The following is a 21,818-nucleotide window of genomic DNA, read 5'->3' as shown; positions in this document are numbered from 1 at the left end:
GTACTGATGTTTTGCTTTGTGAAGCCACCTTTCTTGTTAAATGTTACATTTGAACAGGTACTAAAATAGATATATTTACAGGCACTGGTAAATACACTTGTTTTTCTTCAGATTCGTAACATATTCATATTCCGCATTCACAAACTTAAAAAAGTGGTTCGTATAAATCTGTCTTGCCTGAGTTGTCGTTGCCCCTTTAAGACGAAGGGTACCTTGAAACCGTCGAGTTCCATGTTTGTATGTTGAAATTGAGAGCAGAGCCGATCTCCATGTTGTGAAAAGTTAGCATCTAGGAACTTAAACTTTTTTCATAATTATTTTTATTTTGTCGTCTAACTTATAAAAGCATAGATATCACATTCAGCATTGTATGGTGTCGCATTATGAATATTCTTAAGCGGTAAAAGGATTTTCGGGGGCATTTGAAGGGAGATTTTTTTTTTTCAATTCAATTGTAGCCAACGGAAAGATTTTAATACGGAAACCCCTTTCAAGTTGCGATTTTACTGGCTTTACGGATCCCATGGACCACCCGTCCTCCTCGATCATAACGCAAGTGAGCAGAGATGAAGAAGCCAGTGCTCCTTTACGGGACGGAGGTGAGTAGAGAGAAAGTTTGGAGAGGGCACATGTCAAACTTATTAACGCTTGGAGCGAGCGGACGCTTCATACAGAGTTTAATTCCGTAAAAATAAAACCGCATCGACTCGATTTTATGGAAAACTTAGTGTACACTCACATATTTCCGCTCATCAAAACACTTCAAAAACATGTGTTAACCACTTTCTGAAGGCTGTTGACAGTTGATGCATCTTGAGGATCAGCATCAGGTCTATTTATTATAATAATACAGTTCAGATCTTAGACTGTATAGGTGCAGATCTATCACACGACTTAATCTGCATTCCATAAATTCGAGTTTAATGGGAAAACAACTTTTATTTTTTTCTGTAAGTGAAGGCTTTGAAGTGGAGGGGGCGTGTCCATGATGACACTCGTCACTGACGTTTAAGGGAAGGCTGTTCTTGTTGTTTACTTTGTAGTGTGTGCTTTGGTACATGATCGTCACATGTCATTTTATGTTTATGTGTGCACGAAACTCCTTGCAAATGACTCCGAGTCCTTTCTCAGGTGACGGATTATCATGAGATAAGATCGCATCCCATAGTCATTTTTGGGAAATGCAGACTGCTAGCCTCCCTTGTCTTATCTCGTTCTTTTTGTTGCACTAACCTGGTAAAGTTGTAGTCTTTATTAATGTGAAAAAAAAACTAAATTATTAAGAAATTTTTTTTTAATATGGAAATGCTTGGACTCTACTATGTTTTTTATTTTGTTTTAAATTTGCATTAAAGTCATCAAAATTATGAAATGACGAAAAGGGAAGTGGTAGAATTATGTAAGTCTAACTTAAAGCATTTAAGACTTTAGAATAGATGACAAGTTTTTAAGATCAAACAAAATAAATTCAGTGGGCTGTCCAGACTTTTTGCCTGATTAAATTATCGAAAGGTCAGATCACGATGTCACAGTAAGCAGTTAGGTCTATTTGCAGGTCAAAGTTTAGATGAAATGGGACTATTTAATCAATTATTATACTTTTCAGTAAAATATAATGGCTACAGCAACTTTTTAGGGATAGGGATACTTTTTAGGGATTCTGATAGTGTGTATGTGTGTGTGTATGTTTTTTTTTTAATTAAAAAAAAAAAAAAAAAAAAAAAACATTTATTAAACTAGGATTTGGTATAATCAGTAATTATTAATTGAGAATTGATTTTTTTTTATATTCATTTTGATTCCTTATTATAATCCCTTGTGCTGTTAACACAGCTTTATTTTTCTTTTCTTACATTAGAATGTGTTCAGTTTAATTGTTTTTTTTTCAGAGCAAAAAATAACTATGCTTCAATTTGTTTTACCATGATTTAGCATGATTAAATTTTCACAGGTTAGAAGTTTTTTTAAATTTTAAATTTTTTTTATTTATAACATTTTTTTATGCTGAATGATGATGGAACAGTATTTCACCCATATTTTGAAATTTTCACAAAACGTATTTGAAACGTTAAAGGAGATACTTTGCCACACTAGCGATGTAGTGCTGCTTTTAGTTTTGCTTGTGATTTACGCTTACGTTGTTACTTTTTGTATTAAGCTTTGTAGAGTTACGGAGTTTCTTATGCTTTAAAAAAATAAAGCGGAAATGTTTCAGCAACGTTATGAATGCGTTTGAATGAACACAAGCATGCTTTCTAAATGATGACGACTACAGTAAGAGCCAGGGAGGATCTTCTGTCATAGCAGTCAGCCTCGCTGCTTGTTTTTCCAACCGCTGTGTTTTTCATCAGCACTCCTTTTCCTCTCTTGCACACACAGAGATGAAGATGGTTCACTGGCCTGTGTTTTTGTTAGAGATTTGATGAAAACCACTCCTTGTCGCAGGTTCAGTACAGTGCACAGACCCTTTTCATCTGTCTTAGAAATTCATTTTTATATATTAGTTATTTGTGCTCAAATAAGAAAAAATCTCCTGTTGAAGAAACTGGAATATTAAGGAAGGTGTATTTTATAGTTGAAAAAGTGGCAAGTCTTTGTGACGTGCCTAGAGAATGTTGCAGAACTAGGTAGTTAAATCTCCAGTTGCCCCAATGAATGTTAAGCGAAACAGATTGTTTTGTAAGGCAAAGTATGACGTGGTTGAAAAGGCATCAAAAGCATGTACTGACTGTACAGCCATGTGTGATATTAAGTTTCAGAGTCACTCTTTAAACTCTGAACATCTCTCACAAAACCAGGGACTTTTCCGAGCAATGTTTTCGGCAGTATTAGACTAAAAGCAACAATCCGTCTTGGAAAAAAGTTGAGAAAAAATTGACCAGTGTGGTGTTATATTTGAATGTAGTCAACATCAGGAAACCGTTTGGACTGTGAGTACATGCACAATGATGGATATGGAAAAATATTGGGGGATAAAAAAAACATTGTCTACATTTCTAGATTTCACTGGGCATTGAGCACTTAATTTTTCAAAAGGTTATATTTATTGTACCATATATTGTAGAAAAATGAAACGTACCTCATATTCAATAGCTTATACCAAGACTCCGCTTATTGCAGTAGAAACCATTATGAAAGATCTTACAGAAATAGGCTCAGATGATCTGTGGACTGAGCTGCATAGAAATTACTGAACAGAATTTAGGTTTTAATCCTAGTTCAAAAGTTATGGTGTCACAAACTTAACAATGTCCACTTAAAATGGATTCAGAGGCTGTATGTCGGCCTAACATTTATCATTGAAATGAAACTTGGTACACTTCATCAGCACCATTATCTGAGGGTACATGCCAAAGTTTGGAACAGCGCTACCTATAGGTCAGGAGATACCAAAAATTGACTATTGAACAGTTTGTCAGAAAATCAAGACATTGATTGACATTGATGACTAATGCGATCAAATAGAGACACTAATCAGAGAAAGACGCAAAAATAATTACAAGCACAAAGCACCGACAGCGAGAGGCTGTTTAGTGCTGCATCACGTCTCTGATTTGAACTGCTCAGTTGCTGACCACAAGGCACTGCAGTGGGTGGTGAAAACTGCCCAACGCATCACAGAGACAACACTTCCTGCCATTAATCCAGAGGAAACGCTGTCTACATCGAGCTCTCAGCATTCTCAAGGACTCCTCTCACCCCGACTACAGACTGTTTAACCTCCTGCCCTCCAGGAGCCTCCGGACAATGACCAAAAGAAGGAACAGCTTTTTTCCCTACAGCAGTCTCCTTGCTGAACTCTGCCCTCTGACCCCCCAACACCACACACACACACACACACACACACAGACAGACTCCTCACCCTCCTCTTCACTACATCTGATTTATTTATTTACAACAGTAAACTTATTACTTGCACTACTGTCTGTTCATCCAGGAACACTGAGAAATCCATCTGCACATTGAAATATTTTCTATGCACTTTACTGTCCATTGCACTAGTGAAAATTATGTTCATATGTTCATAGTTTCTGCATAGTGTACATACACTTTTACATAATCCATCTGTATAGTATGTTCATAGTACACATATCTGTATGTATCATGCTGATAGTATTTAAAATCTTAATTATGTTCATAATACTGCCTTATCTGTATAGTTATTGTAGATATTGTAGACCTTGTATATTCTGTGCTTACTGCTTATTGCTCTTCTGGTTAGATGCTAACTGCATTTCGTTGCCTTGTACCTTACATGTGCAATGACAATAAAGTTAAATCTAATCTAATTAGAAGAAGAGGTGGCTGATGCTGGTGCTTAGGCTACTGTATAATGATTGAATTCGCGAAATGGCCTAGAATGATCAGTAAATAAAATGCAGAATGTTATATTTTCTAATGCACGTACAAATTGCATGTATTCTGACAGCGCTGCATAAGCTCGTGGCACCAGGGTTTAAGGTCACAGCGAGAGGAAAATCTGCACCGAACTTGTTACTCATCAGTTGCTTAGTAGCATTTTTGTGAATTTTTTTTAAAGGCATGTGACAATATGATACGTGCGATAAACATCTTCCCAAATTCATAACTTATAAATCTGCAAGCTGTATTCAACAAGCACTGAGATCTTCCTGCGGGCTTGTGCCAAAATAAAAGCAGAGAAAAAGCATTCCATCGACATTCATAAATGTTAGTATTGTCATTTTATTGTTCTGTAAAATAAAATAAAATAAGTAAGACCATAATAATGATAATAATGATAATTACCATACATCAGCTCTATTAATAAATTAATTATAACCTTAACATTAAACATTCAAATGTTTTAAAATAATTCTCTTCTGATCAGCAAGGCTGCCTTTATTTGTACAGTAAAAGCATGGCTGATTCAAGTCTCACAAATGGGTAAAACATTTTATTTTACTAAGTTAAATTGTGCTTTGTTGGTATAATGGCTGCTAAAATGTTGAAAAAATGTTAAGTAAATAAATTGTTGTTTTGTAATTGATTTATTTATTTATTTGACAAGCAGGACAAAACAGAAAAAAAGCACATTTTAGCTATTTCACTTATGCAGTGGTGAAAAAAAAAAAAGGCAAAATAGGTAGGGGTGCTACCGATCACTATCGGCCGATAATCACATTGGGATGATTGATTGGCGGTCCCTAAAAGGCCGATCTAAAATAAACTCAATCTGATGACGCCGCCGTCAGTGTTTTTGCAGGGCCTACAGCAGCGCTGTCTCAGTCTCTGTCCGGCGCGGTTCAAATAATTATAATGCTGAAGGTACTCACCTTTTATATTTTTTCGTTAAATAACTTAAGTAATTTGAAAACCTTGTATGAGACATAATTTTATAAAAAGCGAGCGTGAATCACTCACTCTTTCTCTCAAAATGCTCAAATGGTTTCAGATCACCACGCATCGCGTCTGTCTGTAAGCGAGCTGCACAGTTGACACAGGAAATTGTCACTTGCACAGTCAAGGGAGTGTCATTTCATCACTAAAGTTTATAAATTGCATTTCTTTTAAATTCTTGCCAGTGTTTTACCATTCAGTGCTTGCGCACTCTCCTGGAGACCTGCTCATGCACACTCGCAGCGTACACACATGTTTGCAGTGCATATGTGGTGTGTATTTTGTCCGCGCTCATGTTAATGGATTAAAATGTTCACCATGCACATGGCTACAGTACAGTATTTTTTTGCTGTGCTGCAAGCGCTAAATTAAAGTAACAGTGTATTGTTTTCAGTAAATATGAACATGGATTGACACGAAAATGTAGTAATTACACAATACATGCATTTAATTAAATTCTACTGTGTTTCACAATCAACACATGGCTTTTTGGCTAGGTTTAAAGGGAAAGAGCACTTTTATATAAAGAAGGCAATAATAGATGGCACTCTTGGAGGTAGGAAAACCAAGTTCTTGAACCACAGGATTGCTTGTAATAAAGATTTAAGTGCAAAAGAAAAGGCAGTAGAGCTGACTATTTCTGTCAATGTTAAGTTTATGATGTTAGAAAGGTAGATTAAATGTTTTAACAATTGCTTGAGCAAATGAATTTATTAGTCTAGAAGTAAATGCAAAAGTAAAAAGCATTGAATATATTGCTTATATCGTGTTGTAACATTACTGTAACATGTTACTGTACTGTAAAAAAAAATTGCAATGCTGAAAAAGTATTTTTAATGACAATGTTTGGATTTGAAATCAAAATAATGGATAAATGTTGTGAACCCCTAAAAATAGGCTTACAAGGAGGAAAAATGCAAAAAAAACATGTTTGACATTCGGCCTTCAGTCCAGTGTTTCATTTTAATCGGCTTTTATTCGGCTATGTTTGTTCTGAAAGGGAGATAAGCAAGTCGGACCACATCAAAGTAACCCAATTAGTGCCCTGGCATGTACTGTAAACATGAAAGAGCCCACCATCATGTGTGAGTCCAGCAGCATCGTTCAGTTCTTCATGTATGGCTTGTTTCACCATACCCTGATGCTTACGAGGAATCCCTGGATTATCTTGTTTTGAGAATCTATACTCCCAATTTAGCAGACAATGCTACTGCTTTGAGGTCATGTCGTAATGGTTGTGGTCACAAGTTTTGGACTCTTGAATGCCACTGCAAAGTCATAATTACCAGTAGGAAACTCTGGATGTTTTTGAACACATTTCAAACTCAGAAGTCATTCTTGAACAATCATGGTGGAAGCAAATTGGTGTTATTCATAGTATGTTGTAATGGAGCATGTTATTCAGTTTGTAAAGCACAACAGTAAGATTTTTTTTTTTGGCCTTCACAGATTATTTCCCTAAATTTTTACTTTTTCCAAAATAATGGCATAATGCAAAAAAATTGCTGATAGGTTTAAAATTTTCAGCTCATTCTTACTAGTGCTTTAAAGTTTACAAATGGTGAATTTATAAAAAGAAATTAATAGCCACTGGCCTGTTTTTTAAACCTTTTATTATTATTTTTTAAACCATAATAGGGCACTATAAAATGTTCTTAATTTTTTTGGTAATCAGATGAAGCGATAAAACAATTTAATTTACTCTAATCAGATGAAAAACCCTTTTATCTTTTGGCAAACAGTGCTGCACAACAGAGGTTTACTGTTAATATTAAAAAGAAAACAAATGTGATTATTAATTTTAAAAATAAAGATTAATTCATATTTATTAATAGTAGTGGTAGTAGCATTGTTGTTACAATAAGCCCTTTCACACATACAGACTTTTCCGGGAAATTACCGTTAAATTGCCCCAAAGAGATAATGTTTGAACACGATCTTTAAAAAAATACTGGTAAATTCAATCCAGCAATTTACCGGTATGAGAAGTTGTAACATTACCAGTAAATTGCCAGAATTCTGCTGTGTGTGAATGCAGAAGGATAATTACCGGTATGAGCACGTATGAGTTCAGAACGCGGTGACGTAAGATGTCTACTCTAGGCCAATCATAACAATGTGACGCATTCCATCACTGTTTATGAAAATAAAAGAAATGTCATCCAATTGGAGCAACTGCGAAATTAAAGCGCTTCTCCTAATCTGGGCGAGTTAAGACATTTGTCGTCATCTGAGAGGAAATGTTGGTGATGCAGTAACGTATGATAAAATAACTAACCATTGTCTCCGAGAGCAATGCATTCACAGGAGTCAGATCATCAATAAACTGAAAACATTGCGTCTTAAATATCTAAAAATTAAAGGACCATCACAAAAATTGTTTTTTAAGTAACTACCAAGCACAGAGAGTGAGCTGATCATGGCCTATGTTTGATCAATTTAGCCTTCTCAAATCATCAGGAATGGTCTAAAATAATATATAAAAATATAAAACGTGCAGGCATGTAATAATATTTTAATGTTATACTAGGGCTGCTCTGATCACGATTGGCCGATCGTTAATTCACATCTCGTCAGTAAAGCTGGTTCTCTAATGAGCTGTAAATTCCCTCAGGTGCGTGATTTCACATAGAGCACCTGTTAACTGAGAATATGCGCAAATAAACGCTGAAAATGAAGTGGATTTGCGCATCTTTTCAGTTAACAACGGCTTAAATGTTTGCTGAAATAAATACCGGAAAAGATTGATTCATTGCTTTTTAAGTGAAGTGACATACAACCAAGTATGGTGACCCATACTCAGAATTCGTGCTCTGCCTTTAACCCATCCAAAGTGCACACACCAGGCCACGACTTCCCCTCCCTTTTGATATTGAATCGATGTCATTTAAAATAACAATTAATCAAAATGTTTTTTTGTTTTTTTGTCCAGCCCTATTTATTGGAGTAAAAAATGTGTACTATGTGTCACTATTGCTTTGTTATAGATCGCTTTATGTCCTGGTTATGAGTACGTGTCTAACCAAAGTCACAGAAAGGCTCCAACCTTGAAGGATGTAGCTTGTCAAACAAAAGTTGTTTATGTTGTTGATGAAGAATAAAGCTTGTTAGTAAAACTGCTCATTAAGGCGGTCGCACACCAGACAAGAAGCGCCGCGTTGCGTCGCGCCACATGTAGGACAACTCGAGGAATCGCACACCGGACGCGCACATTATATATGCGTGAGCTCAATTTCGCAGCAAGATGGGTGAGTTTTAACTTAATCTATTATTATTATTTTAAATATATGATTTGAATTGATAAAAGCTTAATTGACAGGCAAATGTTACACAGGCCAATACTTTAATATTTAGCTGGGCGCCGCGAACAGACGGCGAATGGCGCCGCCGGTGTGTGTACACTCATAAGCCCCTTTCACACTGCCATTCCGGCAAATACAGGGGTAAAGTGTTCCTGTAATTGTTCCCTGGTCGCTAGATTTGGCACTTTCACACTGCCAGTGATGACCCGATATATGTGCGTGCTTTCACACACAACCCTTGAAGATCCCGTAACGACACGTGACATCAGCGCGTGACGTGTAATGTACGAGTCGACAACGCTTGGCACGTTATACTTTAACTGAAGCAAGCAAACGATCTTGGCGTCAGCGCGGAAAGCGAGGAACTAACTGATCTCTGCTTCATTACAGTTTGCACATATGTTTTCGTCGCGAATGTTGATCTTCCTTCAAAACAGCTGGTAAAAGAGTCGCGCGTCATCACTTCGATACGGAATTAGATCTGGCTTTTGTTCACACAGCGCTCGTTCCGGATCGATTACCGCAATGTTCTGGGACGTGGTTGCTTTCACACAGAAGGCGACCAGGCAATGTTCCGGAAATATTGCGGGTCCGACGTGCAGTGTGAAAGGGGCTATAGAGAATAATGTGTTCGAATTTTAAAGACGTGGCACGATGCGGCGTTGTGCTTCTCGTCCGGTGTGCGACCCCCTTTAAGCTGGTTTTTGAATTAATTAGATTTTGCAGGAAAACTAAATTTTCCTATCTCTTTCTGGCAGCACAAGAATGATAAAATCAAAGTCTCTTTAAGACATGTCATGTCACTTGGCGGCCATCTTTGAAATGCTTCTCGGGCATCCAAGTGCAGCTTCTATCTCTTTGAATGGGGAAACATCAGATTCTCCAAAACGGTTCATCCAAAGCACCTTACATTGCACCAAGGTCTGCATTTAATCAGTTCATGCAATTTCTGGGAATCAAACCCATGACCTTGACATTGCTATCATGATTTTTTACTGTTGAATGGAATTTTCAATGCACTTTATTTCAGTAAAATAAATAATAATAATAAAAGTGGAAGGAAAGTTGCATAAAACAGTGTAACTTCAAGTGCAAGTTATGCATCAAAAAAAAAAAAAAATCCTTAAAATCAGTGCATGGCTGAAGTCTTTTCCTGGATACTGGAGTTAGACTAAACTCTGACTCTAACGTGTTGCGTCTAGCCATACAACACCCAGACTGCTTGCATAATTCAATAATCATATTCTTAACAGCTTGGTCTTTGAGCTAAGGAACATTTCAGTATCTGGATTAATATAGGTGCACTGATTAGTGCACTGACATAGAAGATCTGTCACTGGATGATGTTGTTTAAAAAGGCTTAGCTTTTGGCGTGGTCCTGTTAAAAACGTGCCAAGACATTGTCCAGAACCATCGGATACATTTTCGGCACAGAGACCAAGCACCTGTTCACCACTTTGTTATAGTACTGTATTTTTAGAAAGGCCAATCTTCAAAGCTGTGCCCTATTTGTCCATGTTTGGGATTGACAGCTGCCTAGGCTGAATTGACAAGTCTGCTTGCATATGCCAAATATTCCTAATATTTCAAAAGCCTTTTTGTTATTTCCTGTCTTGGAAGGCATTATGGTCCAAGCAAATTGGGTCAGTGGATGTGGTCAGTGATCGGAATCCCTCCCTGTCTGCACGGCATTGTGGATTATGTCTGCATGGTGTTCCAAGCCTTCGCTGTTCTTTGCCTGTTTTGTTTGCTCATAGAACATGATCTGCCTGATGGAAGTCAGAGGCGGGACACAATGAAGAGTCAGTGTGGGCCTTCCATTGCCTTGTGGTGGCTCTTACTTCACTTCCTCACACTTCCTGTTCCTATTTTGGTTTGACCGGGCACAGTGCAGCAGAGTTATGGGCCAGAGTTATGGCTGCATTCCCGTGAGTGTGTGCAAGAGGGAGACAGGGAGGGAGAGTGAGTGAGTTCACTGGGGCCTCCGGAGGGATTCTCATGCTCGGCAAGACTGTCATTTGAAGATCTGCTCTGTTTCTCTTGTGTTGCCTTTCTAGTACTGACTACTTTGCCATTAGGCAGTGAGTGGGTTTGACCCCTTTTAGTAGGGTTTGGGTACCTATGGAACAGGTATGCATCAAGCCAAATCAGAGCGTAGATTTCGGTGCATCTTAAATGCCTGAGCGATCAGTTGAAATATTTGTCCTGGTTCTCTGAAATGTACACAAGAAGCTTGGGCGTCCCTCTGATTTTTTTAGTGGGCTGTAGCATTTAGCTCCATGAACTACACACAAATTTGTGATCGCCTCAGAGTCAGTCCCTTAAATTTCATATAAAAATGGCGGCAGACCTGTCTCCTCCTCGTCTTTCAGTCCGCAGACCGTGGTGAAGTGGCGCAAGCGGACTAAAAAAAAAGAAAAAAGGGACACAAGGTGTGTTTATCAGTAGATTGTTAGAATATCTGTATCTGTGCAGTTCTTTGTCATAAATACGGTTTACAAAAGGTTATGAGGGAGCAGTAGGTCTCTCATCTACTGTAAAGTTTTCGCTTGTCACCGCTCGTCACACCACAGCTGTTTCCTCCAGCGAAAATCTAGCCCTTAACACATAAAAATGCATACTTTATATTATTATACTTATTTAAATATACTTAATTTAATTACACTTACTTTATACATGCACTACTGTGCAAAAGTCTTAGGCATGTTAGTATTTTCACCCCAAAGGATGGCGTTCCGCCAGTTATTTATATCTTTTGCAGTAGTGTGTCAGTAGAAAATATAAGTTTACATTTGCAAACATTCATTTTGCCATTAATTTTAATTATAATCTAGTGATATTTTTGAATGCACAAGCAGTCTGACAACAGCCGGTGCTCCACATAGAGATCTGATCTCACCATCACAGTTAATATTTACAGTACTGTATTTGGCCAAATAAATGCACCTTTTTTCAAACACATACAAAAGAAAATCAATTGCCTAAACCGTTGAACATTAGTGTAAATTTCAAGCTGAAAAATTGATTATACATTATTTCAGGGACCCTCTCATAATTTTCTATAACTTTTTTTTTTACTGCTTTTTAAATATATATATATATATATATATATATATATATATATATATATATATATATATATATATATATATTATATATACACAGCTTTACACATTATTTTTTCCACAACCAATGTTTGCTTTCAAGAAACCATCAAGAAAGTTTTATGGTATTGTTTCAGTACTAATTTGGACATACCATGATAATACTGTGGTATTTCATGTTGTAATATATATATAACATGATACTTAGATGCAGTAACAATACCACAGTATAGATACCACAGTATATGCAAACTATAATTCATAAATTATGGACTTTTCTATCTGTGTAAAATATAATGATCCTTGGTTGTATGAAAAAGTCACTGTTTTCCCTTGTAACGTTGTTGTGTATATTGTTGTAGTAATCTTAAATTATTGATTTTAAGTGTGCATTTAATTGGACAAAAGTTAAAGTTTTTTTAAGTTAGTCTAGATCCCTTCATTGGACTCCTGCAAAGTATGTGCAATGTCACCTAAATTAGCTTCCCTTCTTCATCGAGGGGTGGCATGAAACAAGTTGCGAGTTCATAAAGTAGGATTGCATGTCACCAACGTAAAGTCAGTCACTGAGTGGCCTCTGTCCGTCGGGGTTGGAATAGCATGGGGGGACCCTCTGGGACCCAGACAAGCCACCCTCAAGTATGTGGACAGAAACTAAACTGGCTGGGGTGAAAAAGTTGAAGCCTAATTATCAGTCTCATTATAGAACGCCAAGGAGTCAAGTTTTCCTTATAATTGTCTCTGCCAGATCTGTTTGGTCTTTTTCTGTTTACAAGTTGGGGTTTGTTGCTTCAAGCTAATAGGTTACAGCTTTTCGGTCTTTCATCAAAGTGTCCATCAAGGTATCGTATGTACAGCATGAGATAAACATATGGTTGAGCCATTCCCTCCCGTCCCTGCGCTGGGAACACAACAAAGTTTTGTTTTGCGATTCCGTTTATGGTGTGGTCTATATTTGTGTAGAATGCCATCACTAACCACTGTCAACAGCTGCCCGCGTGTGCTATTTTAAGTACTCTGATGTATAATATCATTGGAGTCAGCGTGAAGCGATGGATGCAGTTTCTTCACCTGCCCTTTTTTTCACTTTTGTAAATCTGTCACTCTCCCGTCCTGTGCCGGGATGCAGGTGTGCTCGCTTAGCCATGTATCACTATTATGACCTGTCAGATTCTCTGGATATTTACAGGGGGTCACTTGCACGGTTAGCGTGTGTGTGGCATCGTTGACAAGTCGATGTATATCTTATGTTTGAAGGTCAAGAGACGTGTTTTATATCCTGATGATGGGCTGGCAGCTCACGGCATATATGTTCTTTGGGTTAAGTTTGGTTTTAAGGGCAACTTTTATGTTAAAGGACACATCGAAATTGAAGATAAATCTAATAGGCTACTCTAAATTTAAAACGAAAACTCAGCCTTTAGTTTCTGATCACATTCGTTTACGGTTACAATAATGTGCTTTTGGTATTTAAATAAAAGTACTGGATGTTTTAACTAACTTGTTTATTACAGCTCGGTTTGATACATGAGCTTTAAGTTTGAATTTTGAATGGCTTGCTAATCTTCCCTGTTGACAGCTGCCTTGGCCATCTTGGCCTCATTTGTCAAAGATTTTGTCTTGCAAAGTCCAGCTTTCGTCACTGTTGTTCGCTCTTGTAAGTTGCCCAGGGCTGTGCTGTTGCCCTGAGCCCAACATAGATCCATAATCACGTGGATTCCCTGTTATGTGTCACCATTCACGGATACTGTGTCTCTGTCTGCTGTATTTGGTGACAAATATCTTGCTTATTAGAAAACAGCAGGCATAGTCATTTCTAATCATTTTGTGTTTGTGTACCCTAACACTGATTTTCAAACTATTCGATGCCAAGAACCCTCAAATATGATGATAATACCCTTTGCAAAGCAATTCCCTTGAAATATAGAGGAGATTATATATTTTCAACACTCAAGTTTTACATATAAACACTTGGTTATGTCGAAAGTAAAAGTACACAGTTGAGAGAAAAACAAATACGTGTCTGTACTATATTAGATGCGAGCAGGTCTTAAAGTGACAGCAGGCTAATTGTAGTAAACATGCTGCCACTTGTCATTTAAAATATAAAAAAAAATCATTATTTATGCACTCTCATGTGGTCCCAAACCTGTATTAAATTTTTGCTGAACAAAAAAAATATATTTTGAAGAATGTGGGTAAACAAACTGGGAAAAAAAAAAAAAAAACGCCATGAAAGTCACTGAGGACCAGCAACTGTTTGGTTGCCCACATTCTTCAAAATAACTTATGTTCAACAGAGGAAAGAAATTCATTCAGGTTAAAAACCACTTGAGAGTGAGTAAATGATGACATAATTTTCATTTTTGGGTGAACTATCCCTTTAATGGTTAACAAAAAAACAGATAAAAATCCCTCACTGCTCTTGACTTAAGAACTTTAATACAGTTGGTTTATATTACAGTTTATATTTATTCATTCCATTTCTTTACTGCTACAACTAAATATACCTACTGTACCTGAAAAATAAAACACTGTTTTATTTGTATATTATGTGTTTGTTATGTTTATCTTTGTTCTTATTTTTTAGTAACAAATTTAAAATAATGTCAAAAATTTTGGTAAAACTGGAAGTCACTATTTTCATGAAAAAAAAAAATCATATATGATATGATAATTTTTTCATATTATTTAAAGAAAAGTGTGATATAATTTAAAGACCCGTGAAATTAAACAATTTGCCTTTTTTATTCTTGCCGTATTAAAGCCAAATCAAAATATTTTAATACTTCAGAGCAGTCTTACAGTTAACTTAAGAGTTGATATAATGTTTTTATGTGCTAGGCCTATTTAATAATTTTTTAGTGGTTGAATAGTTAGTGCAGAACAAGTATGTAAAATAGTTTTTTTCCCCCTCAAAATGTTTCAGACTCCAAAGCATTGGTGTTGTATGGCGTATGCTGATTTTTAGATTCTGTAATAAGTTTTGGGGAGCTCATGGGCGTGACATGTGTTTCCAATAAAAGCTCCACTCCACCCTTTCAGAAATCCATAGACGTTGTTTCATCCTATACAGTTAAAAAAGCAGTTATGGAAAGGCTTTCAGTGAAAGATTTTACAACACTGTAAGAACACTGCTTGTTTTAATCAATATTTCAAAATGTGACTTAGACATTCTTAGGATTTGGTGTTAATTTAAGGTACGATATATAATTACAAAAATGTTTTGGCAAGTTTCTGTATCCATTTGTTTTATTCTGATGTTTGCACTCATCTGTGTTTATGTAATATAAGACCAGTTATTACCGATCATTTGTACATGCATAGGAATACAGTAATCTCATAACAAGTGTATCATGTATACAAAGATATTTGACGGTGAACAGCAGGGTAGCTGTTGGTGTGATATGATTGCTTCTCGTTTCCCAGGTGCCTCTCCACATGCTGCATCCTCATCGAAGAAACCCCGCAGTCGTGGTATTTTCCACAGTCTCTTCTGCTGCCTTTGTCATGACGAAACGGATCACGTGCCTGTCAATAACAACGCCCCGCTGCTGGTGGAAGAGAATGGAACCACCTCAAAAGTAAGTGTTATTTCTGTTTTGGTAACTTATTATTTTGATGTCCCATTGCCTCCCCACCCTGTACACTCTAGTGTATTCTGAATACTGGCTAGCCCGTGGTTAATGGGCCGAGAGCCATATGATCAGCTATGATAGTGAGGAAACCAAAACCTCAAGCTAGCTTTTGCGCAATTCTTTTCCTGTTTACGAGTTGAATATAGCATGATGAAAATTAATCACATTTGCATTCATGTACCAGAGACCCTAAATACTCTTCAGCAAAAAAAAAAAAAAAAAAAAAACTGTTGCCACTCATAATTCCAATTAACTTATTATTCAGGGAAAAAAGCATGGCTGTGAACAACTACAAGTAGATCAGGTGTCAAGACGCTGTAGGTGTCTGATTCAGATTTATGCCTTACTTCAGCTTTTTATAGTGATTTGATACACCAGGAGTTATTTGTCACGTCTCTGAAGCACCAAAATAAATTGGTAGGTGTCCTGAAGGCGGGCTGAGTGCAGGGTTCAGTGGAGTCTCAACCCCTCTGTCATGTCAACGTGCACATTGCTGCTGGTGTCTCAGGCAGGCTGTGGGCTCAACGAACCCCTTCAGATCTCTGACTCTCCTTGCAGGCTCTCTGGAGAAAGCAAACTTATGGGAGAATGTTTGGAGTGTTTCCCTTCTTCTGACATTTGCCAGGGTTTTGGAGAACGGATGTCTTTTGCCGAAAGCAACATTACTAAATACTTGGAATCCTCTGCCTTTTTTAAAAGCAAGCACTCTGAAGTAAACATGCCCGCTGAACTATGCTTTGACCATTCTGAGGTCTCTGGACAAAGAAATCCTAAAAAGGAAAACCAGCCTTTGGAACGTGCTGCAGAATTGAGCACAGAACAAGAAGCACTTTTTGAAACCACGGCACACCAAAGTGCCATCGAGGTGAAAGACGCTGATGGGATTTGCTTTGAAAATGGTCAAATCAATGGTGAATTTTCATATCGGTCTTGTTCATCTGGATACAGCTCTTTGTTGGACAGCTGCTCTGAGCACAGTGAGTGTTTTGAAATAAGCAGTTCCTCAGTTGACTTGGTTGACATAAGCCAAAATGCACTTAGCATTGCATTCGAGATAAGTGATCAAAGTGAGATTTCTGAACATGATGCTGAACAGTTAACTTTATCTGAGATGAGCCTAGATGATTGTGAGTCTTTTCAACAAGATGATCCAGAACAGATCATTTTAACTGAGATGAGACTAGGTAATTGTAACTCTTTTAAACAATATGATGCAGTACAGTTAAACTCATCGGAGATGAGCTCAGACCTTTGTGAGTTTATTCTGCAAGATGATGCAGAACCGGTAAAGTATAGCCCAGACTGTTTGCACCTTGATAATGCAGAAGAAATCAATTTGTCCCAGATGAACTTAGATGATTGTGAAACTTTACCACAAGATGATGCAGAACTAGTAACGGAGAGAGATCTTTGTGATTCTTTTCCACAAGTTAATGTTGAGTCCTCACAATTATATCATTCAGATCATGAAATGCTTTCTGAATGTGATGGAGGGTTTCAGGAACAGTGCAGAAAGTGTGAAAACGGCAGTCCTGAAGACAGTATATCTGATCAAAATGGTGTAGTTGAACTAGATTCTGAAGACTGCGAGACATCTAAACAGTCTGAACCTAACAATCAAAACAAGCTTGAGAAATACCATGCCACACATTTTGAATCCACTGAACTGTGTCAGGACTATATAAAAAGTAAGCCATCTGACCACTGTGTGTCCCTTGAGCACACACAGCTTACTGGGCAAATGGACACCGCTGATGACAGAGTTCTGTTAAACAGCCTAGATGATTGGACTTGTTCACATGAGACCTTTGATTGTAGTTGGACCTTTGACTCCACAACTAAAGGGCATCAGGACTGTAACGAACTCTCTGAGCCCAGCGAATCCTCTCTATGTTTTAAGGTTTTAGAGCAATGCACAAGCTGTGGGATGAGTTTTGAGAAAGGTTATGTGCGTGAACAATGCACTCCCGCTGTACCCACTGACCATTCTGAGGGCCCACATCAAAGCAGACTTGCAGAAGAGTCTTCAAGAACACACAGCTCTGTCTTTCACATCCCTGAAGTTACCAAAGAAAATTTGGCTAATCATAGCAGCAGAACTGAGGTAAGGAAACCATCTCAGTCCGATGCCATGTTTTCTGGATCAATGGAAACCTTTGAAGCTCGTTGGCTTTCTCGGTTTCTTGCTGATCTTTTGAGGCATAATAAGGAGACTTCAAGTCTTGCTGCTGAAATCCTTGAGTCAAATGGAGGGGTAGAAATCCCTGAAGTCGTAGATTGCAAGCGTGAAGTTCAAGCTTTGGATACATGTAGGAAGCTATGTAGAAAGTGTGATGAGATGGAGACCGGGAAATTGTGTAATGATGAAACTCCTCAATCTTTTCAACTTGCTGATGATGAGGAGGTTAAGTTTGAACACCACTCGAATGTGGTCATCTCCCTGGATACAGCGACCACAGCAGCAGGTTCTTCAGATGAATCAAGCGAGGAGGAGTATGGTGACTGCGTGGATGGTAAAAGTCAAGGTAGCTCTGAAACTGAATCATTCAAAAGTTTTGTTGAGTCGGAATCGTTTGAAATCTTCTCAGATCAACCATGTGATAAGGAAAATCTTACGGAGGATGATGAGTACTTGATTCAAATTCTACAGCCAGATGAGTACCTTGATGAAGGTAAGGAGAAGAACTACAGTATGTATACACAGGAAAGGTTAGGTGCTTGTGAAGAAGTGTGTGAGATTGATTCCAAGCGACAAGTGACAGGAAAAGAAAGCAGCAAAACTTATGCTGAAGCTGTAGCTGTTGGACTCGACCTGGGTCAGATCCATGAATGTGCCAAACCAGATGAGGTCCATGAAACTGAAGATTATGGGCCTGGTTTTATGGATGAATGCTTCTTGTTGTATTCTGAGGGCAGGTTTGATGAACTTTGCCACAAAAATGGAGAGGTCATTGAACCCCATGTTGATATGGATGTGCAAGGGTCCTGTGTCGCTGCTGTTCAAGCTTATGGACTTAAAGAAGGGGTTGAAAATGCTTTCGACAGTATATCTGATGATTCCACAGGATTGTGTGCTGTGAAGGACACATTTAAAGGAGCTGAAACTTCAGAATCTCCTGTTGAAGAAAGTACATTGTTGGAAACTGAGGTCAGTCAGGGTTTAACTGAAAATTACACTTCTGAGAACACAGAAAATATACAAGATCTCAGTTCTGTGGTTGAAATCAATGAACTCAAGGAGATAAACTCTGACTTTGATGAAACTGAGGGGGCTCATGGACCTTGTTGTGGAGAGATTGAAACTACTGAAGATGATGAAACAAACCTTTTTGACTTTGAGGATGTTATGGGATGTTCTGAGGAACGTGACGAAGGTAGAGAGACCCCAACTGCTGATCAGCTGGTTTCATTTGCCTCTGGAGAGCAGTCAAAAGCAGAGACTGGCACTCTTTGGGTATCAGATGGTCAGCAAGAGGCCAACACCGAGCCAAAAGACCCCTGTGGGCTTCTTGATCCTCCTGGAGCTGATGGTCTGTCTGAGCAGCACCAGAAAAATGACAAATTAGAGGAACTTATGCATCAAGTTGCAAGAAGTGAAACATCTGAACAAGACACGTTATTTAAGTCCGACCAAAAAAACTGTGAACAGAGTCATTCTTATGAGGAGAGTGATGTATCTGAAGACGAAGAGTACCCAGAGGACTGTGATTGTGAATTCTGTCTTCCACCCAGAGATCAGGTACCTTTTCTTAGGGGAGACACTTGTTCATTGAATTAAGGAGTTGAAAAGTCTATGCATGAATTTGATCGTTCAAAGTCAAAACATTTTGTTTGCAAAAGAACACAATTAGTCTATTCTGTTATGAGTTGCCAGACTTTTTTTGCCATATCTGTTTTTGCTTGGGATTCTAATTATTATGTAGTCCGTAGCAACAGAACTAAAACAAGATGCCATCCTGGGATCTGATTCCATGTCTTATGTTCTGTTATTTAAATCAGAGTCATCTGTACACTCTTCGACTTGGTAATGAATCCAGAAGAGCCTGCAGGTCTTGAGATGTTCGTTCTGTAAACGTAGGGCAGAGTCTGTTTCAGACTGTGTGTGCACGGTGAACTTTTCAATGAAAAATTGGTTGGACAGCAGCTTTGATATCCCAACCAAGCTGCAGCAAGTCACTTGATCTTCCTCTGCTTATGGAATGCTAGTGCTAAAAGAGCTACCTTATGCCCCCTTATGGATACTCATGTCTATAACTAATACACCGTTTGGTTAGGCTCTGCGACCAAAGTCTTATCATGGTGTATTTGCATAATGTTAATTGTGCACTACTGTGCAAAAGTTTGGAGACAGTTAAAAAAAGAGATTTCTTAAAAAAAAAAAAATAATAATAGTCCAGCCCCAGTAGGGGTAGTATGTTTATATTATGGTTTTTATATATATATATATATATAATGTGTATATATATATATATATATATATATATGTATATGTATGTATATATATATATGTATGTATGTATGTATGTTTGTATGTATATGTATATATATATATATATATATATATATATATATGTATTTATATATATGTATTTGTATATATATATGTATGTATGTATGTATGTGTATATATATATATATATATATATATATATATATATATATATATATATATATATGTATATATATATATATATATATATATATATATATGTGTGTGTGTGTGTGTGTGTGTGTGAAAAACCATTTGAATCCCAAAAAACAACAAAACAGAAATTACTGTGCTCAAATGAAAAACCTAACCCACAGGGTGACTTCCAATGAATGAAATATATTAAAAATATTTGTTTCTATTTAATTTTTCTACATTTTCTACACAGAACAATAAATGAAAGTGTGACATAGGCTGGTACCCGAGTTAAAACAAAAGAACTCAAACAGTTAAATTAGTGTTAAAATGTATATTTGTTTTAAATTCTCTTGAAATTGTGGACACATCATGCTTAGTGTTTTGCGTGAAGGAACCCTCTCTCTCAATAGATACTCAGGCAAACGTATAGAATTTCAAATAAAATCTTTACCAGTTGACACATTTTACTGCCCATCATGCAGTACATGCGTCGCACCAGCTAGCCCTACCCCATTTTATCCATTCAACTAGGTTTCGTGTCTACAAACAGACTAAAATACATAATATAAGATGCAAAAATCCAAAACATAAATTTTGTATAGCTGACATGCAATTTCAGTCTTTATTTGCATGATAGTGTCTGTGACATAAGAAGCTATAATATTAAATAGCTTGTTGTTGTAAATGACAACTTAGCTACTTATTTACCAGTGTCCTTTAAATGTTTATTACAGGTCCCAGCCAAGCCACTTCTTCCACAGATAAAGTCTAAAGATGTAGGGAAGATCTGTGTAGTCATTGATCTGGATGAAACACTAGTCCACAGTTCATTCAAGGTAAGTCAATGTGTTGAGCCCTGTTTTTCCATCACTTTATTGCTGGCGGCGGGTGTGAATTAACTGTATGTCACATGTGCTGTTGGCAGTCCAACTAATCATATCATGGATATGGGATACACTTGACTCAAAAGTTATAGATAGATATTTAACACCATTGCATGCATTCACATCACAAACTTTAAAGCTGAAGTGTCATTTATCTGATGTTCTCCTGTTTGATGGTTTTAAGGGATAGTTTACCTAAAAAGGAAAATTCTGTCATTGACCTGTAAGACTTGCTTTCTTCTGCTGTATTGAAAATAAATATTTAGAAGAATGTTTCAGTGTTTCTTGAACACTGGGCACCACCGACTTTGATTATATGGACAAAAACATTTGATTATATGGACAAAAACCTTGTTCAAAGTATCACCGAATGATGAGAGAAATTACATTTCTGATTTAACTATCCTTTAATGTGCATAGACAACTCTGAAAAGTGTACAAACCAAGCGTCAATCTCCTGGTTTCTCTCGTGAAGCCAACATGGAAGTGACATAAACTGTAAATCGTCAACTGGCCGCTAGAGGCTGGCTCCAAAAGGGATTCAATCCCATAGGTCTATTTTGCCATATATTTTCATGACAACTGTGAGTGGGGTGAATTTTTTAACGAGGCATCCCTTTAAATTATATAAAGCCTTAAAGTTCTGCATAATTAAGGGCGTGGCCACTTGAGTGACACGTTGATTGCCGCTGCGGACACAGCCGTCGGTGTCAGTGTGTACAGGTAGGCGTGGCTTCAGCAACCTGCATCCCACCTTTTTGCCCATTTTCAATTATCCGGGAGTGACGCACTGCCAAGATGGAGTGGCCCGCTTCGCCCACTTTTAGTTTCAAAAATGCTCTTCAGAAAACTGCCAGTGACATCACGGACACTACATCCATACTTTTATACATTCTTTGGTATAA

The 21,818-nt window shown here is 37.4% G+C and overlaps 1 protein-coding gene across 3 annotated transcripts in view; it reads left to right on the top strand.

Moving 5' to 3' along the window:
- Window positions 1-220: 220 nt before the first annotated feature.
- Window positions 221-21,818, top strand: part of LOC113053699 (carboxy-terminal domain RNA polymerase II polypeptide A small phosphatase 1-like) — a 28,453-nt gene continuing 6,855 nt past the window's right edge. The window contains exons 1-3 of one of the 3 annotated variants that reach the window (XM_026218958.1): window positions 221-599; window positions 15,194-15,348; window positions 20,764-20,865. In XM_026218958.1, the coding sequence (XP_026074743.1) occupies window positions 524-599; window positions 15,194-15,348; window positions 20,764-20,865 (333 nt within the window). In that variant the 5' untranslated portion in view covers window positions 221-523. Of the gene's footprint in view, window positions 600-15,193; window positions 15,349-15,387; window positions 19,142-20,763; window positions 20,866-21,818 lie in introns of those variants that run through there. The other 2 variants (XM_026218957.1, XM_026218959.1) reach the window with 2 other exon arrangements.

Source organism: Carassius auratus, chromosome 34, assembly GCF_003368295.1.
Source record: "Carassius auratus strain Wakin chromosome 34, ASM336829v1, whole genome shotgun sequence".
Classification (NCBI taxonomy): Eukaryota; Metazoa; Chordata; class Actinopteri; order Cypriniformes; family Cyprinidae; genus Carassius; species Carassius auratus.
This window is presented reverse-complemented; position numbering and strand designations above follow the sequence as displayed.